The sequence below is a fragment of the Juglans regia genome, chromosome 4 (assembly GCF_001411555.2).
Source record: "Juglans regia cultivar Chandler chromosome 4, Walnut 2.0, whole genome shotgun sequence".
NCBI classification, from domain to species: domain Eukaryota; kingdom Viridiplantae; phylum Streptophyta; class Magnoliopsida; order Fagales; family Juglandaceae; genus Juglans; species Juglans regia.
The window spans coordinates 31,216,348-31,233,828 of NC_049904.1; the positions used below are offsets into that span (position 1 = coordinate 31,216,348).

Sequence of the window (17,481 nt, forward strand, 5' to 3'; positions counted from 1 at the left end):
TGTAAGGAATTATGATCTTCGTCACTTATGATTTCATATATTATTTGAGATTTTTATTTATAGGTAGTGAGATCTCATTTATTGGTCATTACTGTCTAATGAACGTTAAACGTAAAGTACGTAAGTGCTGCATAATCATTTTAAAAAAAATATATAGTTTGTTATTAAAAATTAATTTACGAAATATGAATTTTATATATATTTATTTTTTTAAAAGATATTACACGGCATCTATGTATATTACGATTATAAATATTATTTCTCTTACATAATTACATAATATTAGAGAAAAAAAAAACAGAAAATTATTAGAAAATGCTATAGATCCCGACAATAGATCCCGATTATTATTTTTTAACTTAATGATTAATTAAGTGTTAATTTGTGATGTTGTGAATTTTTTAAAAAATATATTTAAAAAATTCATGAAAAAAATGCACGTACTCGCACTAGAATAAAGTGAATCGGCTGTTTTGGCAATGACTACAACAGACAATAACAAGAGAAAGAGAACCAACTCAAGGGATACCGAATCCCGGATGCGTACGAAACTGCTGATGTGGCGGACGACGCAGGCGGTTAAATCCTCGTCAGCAAATTCCCCCTCCACAAACCATATCGAAAAGTGTGAATCCCAACGCTCCGTGGACCCCACTATCGCCTTCCTCCCTTCACGAATAATCGCCGGTGGACCCAAACCTTACATTCAATAATTATTAATTTATTTATTTTTGGCCTTTTTGTTTGGTTCAATACGTTTGATGAATAGACACACCTATTTTTGGTTTATTGGTTATTTTCTATTTATTTATTTATTTGTAGTAATATGATATGGTCGGACAGTGACAGAAAGCTCCAAATGCATACACTCCAATTTTTGAAGATTAAAATAAGAATGCCACTGAAAATTATGGTCGGGTTTGACTTATTAACACAGCATGGGAGCGATGGCCGATGAGACAAATCATGGGTTCTTTTTTTAATGTTATTAATGAAAAGGATTTATTTCCCAAAGGTTCAGGCTGCATTGGAATTGATTTGAGTTAGGCTTCGTTTGGAACCATAATTACTCTCAATTCATCTCAACTCATCATTACAACTTTTTTAAATCTCAACACAAAATATAATAAACAATTCAACTTTTTCAAATCCTAAAATAATAATAATAATAATAAATAATATTCTAATAATATTTTATTATCTCAACTCAACTCAATTCAACTCACTTCAACATCCAAACGCAACCTTAGAGTTTTTTTTTTTTAATAAATAATAACGAGTTGAAATGATAGAATAAATTTTATAAGATTTATTTAAAATGAGTTTAGATATATTTATATATTAAGATGAGTTAAATTTTTTATGAAAACTATTAAATATTTTTTAACATTTGTGTTTGCTTATTTTTTAATATTATATTTTATAATTTTTTTTTGTATTTAAAAAAAATAAAAAAATAGTTCAAAAAATAAAAAAATTTACAATGTTGGTCTATAGCCCTAACAGCTTATTTATCTATCATATCAAGTGACGTCAGTTAATAAATTTTTTTTCTATAAAATTTCTTTACAATTAAAAGATTTTTAAAGAAACATTTCATTCAAAACACAAAACAGTGCACAAAATAATGAAAAAAGTGAGTTACTATGATAGTATGACCAAGGCTTCGCCATGAGTCTCTAACATTGAAGACAAGCCGTACATTTAGACCTACGATTGAGGTTGCGATTGTTAGTAGATCGGTGTTTCAGTGCACATATCTAAGACTTGTTGGTTACGTAAGCTTTTTCTAATATATATGCGATTTTTTGTGAAAAATATATTGTTAAACGAGATGGCGCCGGACGGTAGTGTCGTCAATAAGTCCGCTCAACAAGTGGATGTAGACAATAAAGACATAGGTGGAGACATAATGTGAGTGTCCATTTATCACCCCGCCCAAGCGGGGGACAAGGTGTAGGATGGGTGGTTACCCTCCCATAGGGTTGGTAGCACCCCCAACGTTAGGCGATAGGCCCATATTCATAGATTCAGCTACAAAAATCATAATTTTTTTTTACTTTTCTTTTCCTTTTGTTTTTGCATATACAACGAATAAATGAATCATTCTTATCGGGCTACAATCTCATCTGAGAGTAAAATTGGGGTAGAAGTTTTCGTGTCTGCAATTTGAAACCCGGGTTCCGGTTCAGATATATTCAGATTCTCGGGCCGGAACCCGGATGAACAGTCCTAGATTCAAGTCCTTTCGGTGATTAATGGTATGAGTTCATTGATTTATGCTATATTCTACGCTATCATCTTACTTGCATCAGATCAATTTTCTTAGAAAAACACAAACCTAATTTTCTTGCCTTCTTGGTTCCGATTGAATCTTTTTTTTCTCTCCCTGATATACAATGACTCAAAAAGAAGAAAAAAGATGGAGCTCATTAACCAATCTCATGAGATAGAAACAATAAAATATACATAGCAGCCATCCAAGTGTAAGATTTAAAACAGTTCTGCAAACAATATTGTGAACAAGCAACATCAAGCATCACAGAATACTTCATCAAGACTAGAAGTACTATTCTTCCATTTGCATCATAATTAATTACCTATTTCCCACAATCTCCTTCCTTAAGCTCCACAAGCATGTCACCTGTGAGAAATCTTCTCAAACTACAAAACCTGTAAATAACACTCAAATGTAATAGACTGCAAGAAAATCTTATAAAAAACCCAGCCACCGATAAGTCAATGTCAAAATGAAAGAATACTAACCATCTGCAAGATGACCTTCCCAAAACCATGCTTTCCCATGATTGCCTAAGCCAGCGGGACATAAATAAAAACAAAACAAAACAAAAACAAAAAGTGAAAAAGAAGAAGCAGAAATGACAGTTCAACATCAATTTTTTTATATAAGAATTACTAAATTCTCAATATCCAAACATATAAAATGAAAGCAACAGCCAATATTTTGCTAAAGAGTAGCAAAGTTAAAAATCGTTAACATGTTTTATAATTCCTAAGCAAATACAATTAGCTTCACAATTGTTTGTTCACAGTATTTTTCTAAAATAAACCCACAGTACATAAAGCTAAAACCAAATGAAAGATTTAAAGGAAAGAATGAAAAAGAGCAATAACTGATTGTACAAGATCATCAAAAGGATCGGAGGACAAGAAGCTTAAATACGAAGTTAGGGTATAAATATATTCTCCAGTAAGAATGTAAAGGACTAGGGGAGAAGCGCTGTAGGAGTGGAGGGATACCCTCCAGGCATTAGAAAGAACCATAGAAAAAAATTGAGTAATACATAATAGTGATTCAAAGACGAGGAGATGCCATGTATTAGGTTGTATTCTTTTTACTAAAAGTACTATTGAGTGCTGTAAATCATTCAAGAGATTAAAGAGGTCCTATATAGAGGATCCAGATTGTAAAAAACAATGCTGCTAATAATTTTTCTTTTAAAAATTCTATCCGCTAATAAATAAAATGACTGTTTTACAATTACAACGCCAGCTAATTTACCTCTCAAAAAAGGTGAAGATTTCCATCATCAGCCTCTCCTAATTCAAGTAAAATGTAAATCTCCTCAATGGTAAGTGGATTAATTAAAAAGAAACAAAAACAATAATCTCTTAATCCTGTCACAAAGCCGTAAAGGCTTAATTGAATTAATATCCTTCGAAGGTAATGCATTTACCTTGTTCATCCTCAGTAGGTTTTAGCCTGAAAGACAACACAGACTCCCCAAATACATCCATACGCACTACAGCTTGATAGGTCTTAGTCTTGCCTCCATCATCAAGATCCTTGGCCTCAAAGGTGATGAAAAACCTGACTATATCAAGAACCATAGACATTGTTTTTAAAACCTTCACAAGCTCCAGCTTCACACTTGTAACCTACACAACAATGTCATCATATAATATATAAGAAATTAATAGTATAGGGCATAACAAATAACTGACTATATATCAGCACATTGGAATGAAACTTCCCATGAACTTTAGAAATAGACTTCTACCTCCTCCATGCTCTATGTATACACATTACAGAGCTCATGTTTATTCTACCAATAAAGAAAATCCCAATACAGCTTATGCATCATAAACAGAAAAAACTACTGCTCGGAAAAACAGTTCGATTCAGTCCAATTCAATTTGAATATGTAAAAAACCAAACCGGTTTTAGTGAACTTTTTGAATCGTTCACTGAACCGCTTCAATTGACCAATTTAGGTTGATTCAAACCATTTTAGACTAATTTGAACCGATTCAAAACTAAATTTATTTTAAGTTATCTAACAACTGAGGTTTTTTTTTAATTTCTAGGTACAAAAATATTTTTTTTTATTGGCACTGGGTGTCCAGGAATAGCATCCCGACTAATCCCGGGAGTGCACAGGCCCTCGACAAGGAATTTGCCGCAAGTGCATTCTTCGTACAAAAATATGATATTACTAAACATACACTAACTTTATTATCATTTTATCCAATAAGAATCACGTGCTTATAACTTAATGGTCTTTATCTTCTTCATATATGAGGCAACAAATTGTTGACAATTAAGGTTAAATATATAAATTACATATTTATTTAACTAAATTCATCTCATATTTTTTATTAAAACTAGTCAGTGAATTTAAATCTTACACATGATATTAAAATTCTTGAATTGCATTATACATAATTTTTAATATTTTTTATCAATATTGAAATAAATAACCGATTCAAAATTGTCATGAATAGACAGATTCAATTCGTTGAATAGCCCGATTCCAATTTTTCGAGCCTTGGAAAAAACCAAAATTTGGAAGAGCCTTAATAGTATATACGGTATACCCAATGCAGCATCTCAGAAATATAAAATTAAAAAAGTAAACCTTGAAGCGACGGTGGTATTCGTCAATTGCAAGCTGCGAATATTGTTGGAACAAGATGTATTCGTCCTCGCGGTTTAAGTTGCATGGTTGGATCATGTGAAAAGAGGAGACGTCAGGCATGGAAGGAATATCAAAGCCCTAAAATAACGAACGGGACGAGGAGATGAAGTAATTAGCTGGGTTAAAGCAGGCAAGGGAATAGAAGAACATAATGGATTCTACTAACCTCGCTCTTCACAACTTCATTCCTGTAGAAGACGAATTCCTCGTCAGTCATTATATGCTCTTCATCAAATCTGCCACACTTTTCTACCGAACCCATTGATCATCTACTGGTGAACAGCGATCAGAAAAACCGTAGCCGGCCTCCGGACTCGCGCAACGAATAAGCCCTCTTTTATTTGTTGGAGACGTCCTTGCTTCCTCAGAAAAGTATATAATAACGGAATAAGAAAAATATTTGTGTAACCCGTAATTGTTTTAAAAAAATAATAAAATATGAGATTTATATAAAAATATTAATTTTAATAATAAATTATATATATTTTTTTAAATAATTATGCAACGTTTATATATTTAAAAAAAAAAATCTACTATTAACAAATTAATTTTTTTATATATAACTTATATTTACTTATTTTTTTGAGTAAAAATGCACGCTTTCACACTATAATAGATATCATTCCGGTTACCAGCTACTTTGACGGCATTAGCGACCGTGAATCGAGAATTTCGTCCACTATTTCGTGCTTCAGCGGGTGCATATAGACACCACTACCTCAACAATTTTTTAACAATTCAACCATGTATTTTTAAGAGAATTTTTTAATCTTATAATTAAGGATAATGCTAGAGCCACTGCTGGAGCTCTCGCTAGGCTCTAACAATGTATTTTTTATATATTTTTTTAAAATTAATTTTTACATATATTTTTTTAACACTTTTAAATATTTTTAAAAAATAAAATAAATTTAAAACATCATTAAAAAATACTTCATTAATTATAAAGTAAATAAATATATATATATATATATATTAGTCTTCTTGTTGGGAGCTCCCACTAGGAGTTTGATCATACCTTGATTAGGCTTTTATACTAGGTAGTTGGAATTATGTTGCTTTAATCCTAAGAAGCTGTCTCATCGTGCCTCATACTCATGCATGTGAATCCATCAAGGGGAGTGATACCCCAAGGGAAATAATTAATGCAGTGTTGAGCTCTGACTCACATTTCAGTGCCTTCTCAGTTAGGACCGATGAGTCCCTCTCTCTCTCTCTCTGCAAGGAAAGCCCTGGTTGCTCTTTCGGCACACATTCCGACAGCCGTTGTTTCACAATCGTCACTTCAGTTGCTTCTCAACTTGCTACAGTGGTTCCCTCCTTTCTTTCCTCAGTGTATTAGTCGTGGTTATGTCTTGTGCACGCTTCCTAGCATCCATATGTTAGTGATGATTCAAAGCGGCTGATAGGCCGGTGTATGTCACCCACTTTTGTTGGCACCTTATTATTCTTGGGTTGGGCTAAATAGGCCTCTCACTTGGTGGGACAAGCCCACCAAAGGTCGTCATCTTTACTTTGCCAGACTAATGAGCCTTCCTTTAGATTGTTGGACCTCAGCCTCTTAGACTGGGCCTTTTTACCCTTTCCAATGATACATGGAACTTAGAAGCCGGAACACCATTGTTGGCTATGCATGCGAATGCTATCACTGATTCATTATGCAAGTTATAAATTGTGTTGGCCTCGAATTTCAGTTTCTTCAAACTGCCTCTATAGCGTTTTAATTTGCACTCAAGTTGAGGAGCTGGTTTACCTAGCTACTAGCTAGCCACGTGCATGCGTGGATGGAATGAATTACCTTTGTATTTCATGTTGCAATCAAAGATAGAGAACTATATAAAATATATGACCCATATTAAGTAACACAACGAACACAATTATCATCCTATCAACAACTCCAACTTGTTAGATATTCAAGAGTATATACGCAACTTGATCAGTCGAATTAGACTCATACGTACTGTATGTGAGATTTTGGCTTCTCATTTGGATTGGGAGTCAAAATTTTCGTGCATTGTCTCAATTTTGATAACAAAATATGTCCAACCCCGTGGAATTTACATGAACAAGAGCACATGAAGATAGATAACCCTTCAAGAAATGTCCCGTCAACTAATTAACAAGCTTAGAAATAAAATACAAAAAACTAAAAAATTAAAAACTGGACGATACCTTCCTTTAGTTTTAATACAACAAATATTTCAGTATTAAAGTGCCACTTACAAGTTAGGGAAACCCCACAAAGGCCCATACTTTTTAACTTCCTTTAGTTTTGTCTAGACTTGGGAGTGGATTTTTCTGAAATCTTTAGCCCTGTTATTAAGCATGTTACAATTGGATTGATCTTTTCAATTGCAATCTCTCATGATTAGCCTATTCAACAAATTGATGTAAAAAAGGCATTATTGCACGGTTATTTGCACGAAGATGTGTTTATGACACAACCACAAGGTTACACTCATTCTTAATTTTCAAATTATGTTTGTAAGTTGAACAAGTCTCTATATGGTTTGCGGCAAGCTCCACAAGCTTGGTTTTCAAAGCTATCCGACAAGCTTTAAGTCTCTCAATTTTCATGAAAGCAAAGTTGACACTTCATTATTTGTTCTCCAGTCCAAAACTACAACTATTTGTGTTTTAATCTATGTGGATGACATTTTAATTACTGGATCAAATTCAGCTCTTATCACCAACGTCATTCACAGCCTTAAGAAGGACATTGCTGTCAAAGAATTAGGACCTCTTAACTTTTTCCTTCGTATAGAAGCACTAAGATGTAGTGATGAAATTTATCTTAGACAGAGAAAATACATTGTCACATTGCTCAAGAAACGACCCTGTGGCTTCAACCTGCCATCTCACTTCCACGTCTGGCCAACCTTGTGCTGATGCCAACCTCTATCACAGCATTGTTGGTAGTATGCAATATCTTGCATTCACATTCACAAGACTATACTTGGCCTTTGCAGTTCACAAAGTCAACAAGTTCATGCATAGTCCTCTTGAAACACACTGGCAAGTCGTAAAGCGAATTCTACGCTATCTTAAGTTTTCGATTTCAACAGGATTACTCATCTCCAAAGTAGCAAATTTTGAATTTCAAGCTTTTTCAGACTCGGATTGGGCAGCCGATAGAGATGATAGACGATCTGTAGGCGCTTATTGCATCTATCAAGGTTCCAACTTTATCTTCTGGAGTAATAACCACCAACAGTTTCTCGAAGTAGTATTGATGCTGAGTATAAGGATCTGGCCAATACTGCAACTGAGCTAATCTGGCTAAAGTCCCCCATCTTTGAACTTGGCATCTCTGTCAAGCAGCCACCTGTTCTCTAATGCGACAATATCGGTGCCACCTATCTAGCATCTAATCTAGTGTTTCATGCAAGAACAAAACACATCAAGATCGATTTTCACTTCATTTAGGATCAAGTCTATCGTTAGGAACTCAAGGTTCAATTCATCTCCAGCCGTGACCAGTTAGCTGATGCACTAACAAAACCATTGCCGCCAAAGCATTTTCAAACTATCAAAACCAATTTGAATGTCCATAATTTACATTTCCGATTGAGAGGGCGTGTAGAAGATCAAGTGATTTCAAATGAAATTATTACTGAAGATCAGGAGCATGATCTTGCTGAAACTCAAGCAGATTGATCCTACTGTAACAAATTTGATGCAATCCATCAATACCGAAATTCAAGCTTCAAGAATGAGGAAGATATATATATATATATATATATATATATATTTACACGATTCTGGGGCCTTTATATTGTATAGTTGTACATAGTTTAAATGTTCTTGATTTTTAGCAAATTAGTTTTAAATGCATTTATATATACTGCATGTATTCCACGAGTGAAATATATGAAAAACATAATTCTTTCAAACATCTTTTATCTTCTATTTTTCTACGGTACTAGACTGTTGTCACTTTCAAAGATTGGAGAAGAGGTTGCATATAATTTTGTGCTTGATCCTACTCTCCATCTTTGGAAAATAAAAAATAAAAAATAAAAACACAACCAGATCTAGCTAGACCTGTTTACAAATGCCCCGTAAAGCCAGTAGGACTCTCGTACTTCCTCTATTTTCATTCTTTTTAATTTCCTTACTCACATTACTGTTACATAAAAAATATAGGTTCACTTCTTAATTAAAAAACAAAAACCCAATAAAATTGCTGTTAATTGGCTTAGGTGGTCGGTCAAACCCGTACGTACCATGCATGAATTCGACCAATCACATGATGAAGAAAATCACCATGTTCGATCTGGTGCAAAGGACAACATTATATAGAACTTTTTGGTCAAAAAAGATAAAGAGAAAGCTGCCATGCATTCTCTGGACGGGGAATTCTCTGGCAACGGCAGGCACTGGCAGGGGCAAGTATTTTGTGTTTCGCCCTCCCACTTGATCATATATTGGGCTTTTTTAGCTACATTGAGCCCAATTATTGAATTTCTATTTTATTCTTCACACAACCTTTCCTCTGATGGCCGGTCTTTGGGCTTTGCTTATTTTTAGTTTAGGCTCTAATAGTTTTTTTCCCCTAAATAAACACATTGGAAGCCGTTATATGCACTCTCTCCAACTTTAACCACCTTTTTTTTTATTTTTTTTCAATTAATGTTTCATAGTGTTTGTAAAAACACAACACGTAAGAGTATCTCGAACAAGTCCATACCAGTGATTCCAAAGCAATAATGGGTTTTGGAGACGTGTAGTGATAGGGTTATACTATTTACACAATTTATTTTAAATATAATAATATTTTTTATTCAATTTAAATTCATCAAATTAAAATTAAAATTAAAATTAAATTTAAAATAATATTATTTTATTACAACAGTTGTATTTAAACCAAAAAAAAAAGGTGAGGTTGAATGGTTGATATTTAAAATGTGAGGGTTTTTTTTTTTTTTCTTATGTGAGTCTTAGGCCCGTTTAAATACAGAAATAATTCCATCTCATCTTATCTTATCTTATTATTATAATTTTCTCAAATTTTTATACAAAATATAATAAACAATTCAACTTGTTCAAATCTCAAAATAATAATAATATTAAAAAATAATATTATAATAATATTTTATTCAACTTTCAACTTTTATCTAAAATTATTTTATCTTATCTCACTATTCAAATAGTCTTAAATTTTTTATTTTTTATTTTTTAAATAAGTTCATAGAACTTATACATCCAAAAAATGTACAAATTATTTAAGAAGAGATTTTCTAAATTCACTCTTAAAGTGTGCAATATCTAGCACTCTATTTAAAATAAATAAATAAATAAAAGATCTACTATTTAAAAGATGATTTTTTAATATAAATTTCAGATATGCACGAGACTCACCGCCAAATAAAAGTTTTCAATAAAAAAGTTATATTAAACGGTTACAGGTCAAGTCTATACAGATTAGGGTAAGCATAATGTCTATTATTTTAGTTTGGGAGAGAGATGCTTAAAGACAAGATTTTTTACAAATTTTTATAAAACTATTTATTATTGCGAGCTATTCAAATAAACGAAGAGGTGAATCCCACAGGAGTCAAAGAACTTTTTAGTTTTTTTTTTATTTTATTTTTTGTTATTTTGTTGGAAGAAAAGAGAAGGCCAGGGCCCGACCCACGATACACGGCAAGAATCATGATGATCTTGAAAAACTCCAAACGTGTGAAGATTATCCATTCCTTGCTTTTTGAACTGAACAGGATTACCCATCTTTCCTTCAAGTACTGGAAGGGACCATTTCAATTTTCTCCCCCTTAAATCACCCATAATTACCTACCAGAGGGTGCATGTTGGATATATTATGGAGTTTGTTGTCTGCTACTACTATAGAGTCATTGATTTGCACGCAGAATTAGATCAACGGAACAAAAATTCATGTTTTGGATGTTATTGACTTTAAGGAAATCGAAGAGAAAGATGGTGGTGATCAGCCTGGATCTGAGAATCGTTGATTTCCTTTTATTATTTTGATTTATTTATATTCATTTCATTAGTATTAATTTCAAATTTATTTGTTGTAGCAATGCATGAGACGACGTCTACTTTCACTACAGTATGATTTCGTAGTATTGGACCCACTATTTGCCATTATTATAAATTTGTACAATTTGTATTGTTCCTTAATTATTTTTTGTATTTATATAATTTTTAGTATCTAATTTTTTTCTTGTATTTTTTTTACTTTTTATAATCTTACTGTCATATGCGCAGCTCAAGCCTCAATCCTAATCCCAAGCCCAAGGACCAAAATTCAAATGATCTATTCTGATCTTGATCCTCATCTTATCTTTGTTAGTCAGATTTTAATTTGTAATTTTTTCATTTCTAATATATATTTGTAATTTTAATTTTTGTTTCTTGTTTATAATTCAATTTTTATTTTCCTATTAAATTATTAATATTTTAGATTTTATGATCTCACAACAAGCAACACTAATTTCATGTCTTTCCACCCTTGGTCACCTGCCCCAAATGTCAAGTAGCTCACTTAGTTGTATTCAGTGATTCACTTATTTGTAATGTTGATATAATGTTCAGTTTGTAATTTTGTAATTATTTTCTCTTAATTTATATTATTATAATAGCTTAATTATTATTATTAATTTATTACGTAGTACTTCATTTGTTTCTTAATTTGTATATTATTATAAATTCATTTTTTTATTTTTTTATTAATTCATGGGCCCAAAATGGTTCGATCTGGGCCATTTGCCCATTTCAATTTAGCTGTTTCATGGCCCATTTGGGAAGGAGTGGACGAATGGGGTGTCCATCCCGGCAACCCGGTACCCAGACTGTACCCCGCCCCCACACACTAGGGGCGGGTTCCAAGGTGGAAAAATCCATCCCCACCCATACGCCATGGGGCAGGGGGTGGCACCCCTAATCATAATAATATTTCTTCTTCAATCCTACCATTCTTATTTTTGTATTTTTCCCTCTTTTTTTATTTATATAAAGTTCATATATTTTAATTTTGAAATGTAATGGTTACAAAGTTCATATTCAAATAAATATATTTGACTCTTGAGAATATATTTTGCGTGAGTCAAGGTATAATTGTGCATATTTAAAGATTAAACAAATTGGTCACACTCAACGTATAAATATTTTTTTAGAATACTCAATGAATTTTTAAATTTATGTATACACAAGAATTCAGTTTGAAATTTTCGTAGCTCACAATATAAAAGAATAATTAAATTAGCTTAGCAAGTCAACTAAATTAAATATCTTCTACTCATTATTTAATATAAGAAATTGTTTAATAAATATAATTTAATGGAGGGTTGACCTACTGATCATGATGATTGTTTTTAGGTCGATCGATGATAGGACGGAGCTATATATATTAATTAATTCTGAGATTTGTAAGAAATTATGATTTGCGATCAATTGGTTCATCCAAATCCCAACAAATCTGTCTGTAATCATGAATAACGTGGTTCCCAACTAGACCTAGCCAGCAATATGGGAAAGCTTAATCCTATACTAAAACTTGATTTTCCCATGATAATGCATATATTTTATTGTTGATTTTTCCTCTTTGCTAATATATATATATATATATATATATATATATATGTATGTATATATGTAATAGTGCTGCTAGGATGCAGCGATCAGCAGCGTACTTTTAGGTAAAATTTTACTTTTTAATTATTATTATTATTTTTAAGTATTTTTAAAAAATAAAAAGATTATAATATATTAATAGTCACTTTCTTAATCCGTAAATAAAAAAAATATAAATAAATTAAATAAATGAGAACTCAAAATGAAAAAAAAAAAAGATGGGACAACTTAGTAGCATTATATATATATATATTAAGAATTATTCTACTCAACAGCCTTACATCATACACATGTTGAGTAAAAGAATTTTTTTAATTTTATTTTTCTCTCAACATGTATGCGGTATAAAGCTGCTGAGTAGAGATTTTTATATATTAAAACTTGACCTAATCTTCTAAATTATACATGTAGATTCCAAAAGCGTATCTGAAAGTAGAGCCATATCTTATCTATATATATATATATATATAAGACTATAACCTCGGTGATGGGTTCATTGCATCAAGCAAATTAGCTGACTCATTCCTCATTTAAATACGATGATATAATTGGTTGCACCTACTCATTAAACATTCATTATCAGGCCTAACCTTTTTTTTTTTATAATTTAAATGTAGTTATATTCAAGATTCCAACTATTGAGTCTATATTTTTTATGTAAAACATATTTATGGATTAATTGTGTTGTTCGTGATATATTTCTTCTGCATTGTGATATTAAGAGCTTTTCTATTATCAAATCTGTGTATAGAACATATCATTTGCATAACTTAAATAGTAAGATTTGATTGATTTGATATTCTATTACTAGATATGTTCTACATGACACCGATTTGAAAAAAGATTTTATATATATATATATATATATATATTAATAATGATATAACAAGCACGAGTTATCTTCTAAAATCATTATAAAAAAAGCTAATGATCAAGGCAGACAAATATGTATTACTCTTTGTTTGATGAGTATATTTAAGAGTTTATTTTCAATAAATAGGATCAATTCGGTTAAACTTGAACATCTTATTGGCATTATTTGCTTGATCACTCCATAATTAATAGGCCCACCATATCTAGTCACATGTTAAATATTCCTGAGCACGTCAGTTTTGTCATCATCTTCTTGATTTCGACTTAATAATACTATATTTAATTAAAAGTCAAATACTAAACATATCGATTTATTGGAATATTTAATTCTTTTGTTGGTCAGGAATAATGTGGGTAAATTTTTGGGTCAAATCGTTAATCGAAACGTAGAATGTTCGTGGTATGAACTTTGAAGCGTAAAGTTAAAAAAAAAGGAAAAAAATAGTTTTTTTTTTTTTTCTTGCAAAATAATTTATGTGTAGTTATTTTTGTGTATTTTTTTATGCATTTCATTAATGTAACTGGTTGTGTAATTTTTTTAATATAAAATAATTCATTTGGTCAATCACATCAGTGGAGTGTATAAAGAATAAGCAAAAGTGATTATATGTAGTATATATATATATTTTTAATTTAAAGTTGATATGAATAAAAAAAGGGAAAGATTTGATATTATAAATAACTATAGAAGATAATGCCCTAAATAATAATAATAATTATACATGATCATGGTGAGTGCCCACTTTAGAAGATAATGTTGTACCTAAAATCAAATCTAGGGTTTTTTTTTCTCAAAAAGAAAAAAAAAATGAGAAAGAAGAAGAGGGGGACCATGAATTGGTAAAAAGCCCCAAGACAGGGAGGGGATCAGGAGAGGGACCATTACCATATATGCATGCTAAAAAGCCAATGCTAATCATCAAATATTAGTGTATTTCTACATGTCAAAAATATAAATGTGACAAGCCATGTGCATGTGGTGACCAAAGTTACATCGATCATGCAACTTTTGCATAATCTTGTTCATCTTTCATTATATCAAACCCACTATTGCATCCATGATCCATCCATCCACCTACGCTTTCAATACTCCTAGTTTGTTTTTTCTCTACTGACTTGCCATTGGAGCCTCAGAAATATTGCTCGGTCGATCGGATATATATAATATTATGTATTCAAGAATAATAAAAAAATAGTAAAAATGTAGCCTTCAGAGATCATTAAGGGGCAAGCTAGGCAAGATAGAGAGGGGTACCTCTTGTTTGCTATGTTGTTACTTTGTGCATGTATGCATGAGAATGGGATGATGATCGATCGATCTCAACGACAGCTCGCTCGCTCGCTCTAAAATTAGTCTTATGGGCATATATAATTTTGAGATGATTAGATCACTAGCAAATTACTGAAGTTTAGCTTATAAAACCCCACTTTTACATATCTTGGAATTATAAATATTATAATAAAAAGACAGGATCCCGGGAATGAAATATGCAGGGATGGGTCCAAGATCAGAAGCCAAATGCTATAGAGACAATGGTAGGCTCAAGTGATGATGGAAGTTGAGAAGGGGGAACATGTAAGGTTCCTATACAGTGGACAGACACTGTTGAAAAATCTAAGTATTGCAGGCTGCTATGCTACTCTTGTTGGAACAATTGCCTATGCTCTATGCCTCCTATATCCTTTAACTACTATTTACTCTCTTGGGCCAGCATCTGTTTGATGTGTCACATTCACTGAAATATGTTTTTGTCTTGACCTATATATAATTAGCATTTCACGATTTGCAATTATACAACTTAGGATTCTATCTCAAGTTAAAATTCAAGAGATCTCGACTTTGATATTATCTCGAGGAACACTGCATTTATTTGTTAAATAAGAAGTTTTATTACATAAAACATCATAGGTATAATAAAGTCCTATATATCATTACAAGAAAACGGATTTTTATGGTTATTTAATTGCGATGAAAAGATTATTTGTGATCAAAACAGATTTATTTTAACTGTAAATAGTCATTTCGTAAAAATTAACTGGCCACCATGTGATTAGTCGATAAAACATGAAATTAATAATATGGTCATAGACAGGGCTGTACAGCCAAAGATTTGATGTGAAAATAATAATATCATTCCCAAACACAAGGAAGTTGATGGAGGTGAGCAGCAGGGCATCATCCATATATCACAGCTATCAATATATATATATATATATATAATAGTGGGTTTATATATATGGCCCCCACAAAATAAGCTTCTATAATCTAGCAAGTATGAATTATGTGTGACAGGTTGTACAATGTATTAAAGTGTGTCAGGGAATCTTTGCTATGAAATAAAAAAACAACGGGACCAGTTTTCATGTAATAATGGTACAACAATACACATTCTGGTGATGCACTCCTAGCAACTGGCCCTCTTCCTTTTCTCTTTTATCATTCAATATATACATATATATATATATATATACATTTATGAACTTGGGATTTTAGATTTGTGGCCAATTAAAAGGTTCTTGAAGTTTGAATTGATTGGGTCATGGCCAACCAATCAAGAAAAAAGAGGGGGGAAAAATGAAGATTGGCCCACTAATATCTGCTTATTCACCTTTATCCACCCCTTGCATGTGCTGCATCTTCTTCATTTCTGGGTCTAAAAGTCCATCCTTTATCCATTAGTAGAAAGAAGGGTAAAAGATCTCATAGCTATATAGGATTATCATGAAGATCAGATCAAAATGATATTTGAAATGGTAGACGCATGCATGCAGGAAATTATAAGCACTGGTCTGGAATTCTACTACTTGTACATGAGGTAGGTCAAATATCTCAGCTGTTTCGACCTAGTTTTCACTCTAGGGATTCTTCATTAACCTCTTTGATGGACTTTTTATAGAAACTTCACAGCATTAAAGACAACGAGAATCAATTCAGATCAAGATCTTTTAACTTTGTCGATCGATCTTGAGTTTGAAAACTTTGAACAGCTAGTCAAGTTGAGGATATTTCCAAAATTATGTCCCACTTTATTTTATGTAGCTTTCATGCATGTATGGTTATTGATTAATTGGTAAAAGAGTAGGAAGGTCGATGGCAATGTGTACGTAACGAGCTGCGACAATCATGTGTCAAAAGTTGATGGAGAAAACTTTCAAGCAGTACTGGTGAAACATGGATCAGCAAAGTTGATGAGGATAGATTATTCAAGAATTTTCTTTCATATCATCATGCAGTAGAAAAATCAGAAAAATATATAGTTTTTTTCTAGCATGACAAGTCAAATCGTAATAATTCAAATCTAGGAGAAGTTTGCTTTAAATTGAAGTTTTTACCAGTCTGTCATCATCAACCACAGTGGCCATATAGTCTCTCCTATATATATTCAAAATAGGGAATAATTATGATATTATTATTCAGTAGAAGGAAAATATTTAGATATGAGAAGATTGTAAATAAGGCTCTAATCCAAGTAGGTCTTAGGCTTGTCGTGCTCCACTCGATTAAAAATATTCGACTTTGAACTCAAGATTTTTTATTTAATCTTTGTTCGAACTCGATTCGATAAGTTAAATTTTTAATTTAAACTCGAGCTCAAATTCTAACTCGAGTTGAGTTGTTTATGTATTTTTTGTTAATAAGATTTAATAATTAATAAATTAAATAAATAAAAAATATTAAATATTAAATTTGTACAACTAACAAGTAGAATATCTGTTGAATTATAAGATTTTCAAAATTTATAAATAATTAATACCTAACTAGTTGATATTTATCCATAATAACAATATATTATATGTCTACATAAATCATAAATTATTAATACATACACATAATATGATAACATATATCTATTTTATATATAGTTCTCATATACTAGTATATGAAATTATTAAATCTTATCGACTAATTATTATATAAATTATAAAATATAACTATGAAGTATATTCATATATATATGTATAAGTAATTATGTTACATATTATATATTTAATTATATAAATGTTATGTTTATATTATTAGCTAATACATAGGTGTATATATATTTATACTAATATATGAATGAGTTTTAAT

At 31.4% G+C, this 17,481-nt stretch overlaps 1 protein-coding gene across 2 annotated transcripts; it reads right to left on the bottom strand.

Annotated features, from left to right (window-relative positions):
- Positions 1-2,336: 2,336 nt before the first annotated feature.
- LOC108982064 lies at positions 2,337-5,324 on the bottom strand. Of its 2 annotated transcripts, XM_018953341.2 has the most exons (6): positions 5,107-5,307; positions 4,881-5,018; positions 3,699-3,900; positions 3,524-3,561; positions 2,767-2,811; positions 2,338-2,673 (listed from the first exon to the last, which is right to left on the bottom strand). In XM_018953341.2, the coding sequence occupies exons 1-4, from the start codon at positions 5,200-5,202 to the stop codon at positions 3,527-3,529; spliced, it is 471 nt and encodes a 156-aa protein (XP_018808886.2). In that variant the 5' UTR covers positions 5,203-5,307; the 3' UTR covers positions 2,338-2,673; positions 2,767-2,811; positions 3,524-3,526. The 2 variants fall into 2 exon arrangements, with proteins under 2 accessions (XP_018808885.2, XP_018808886.2); XM_018953340.2 differs by lacking the exon at positions 3,524-3,561 and having other exon boundaries at positions 2,337-2,673; positions 5,107-5,324.
- Between the last annotated feature and the right edge of the window lie 12,157 nt (positions 5,325-17,481).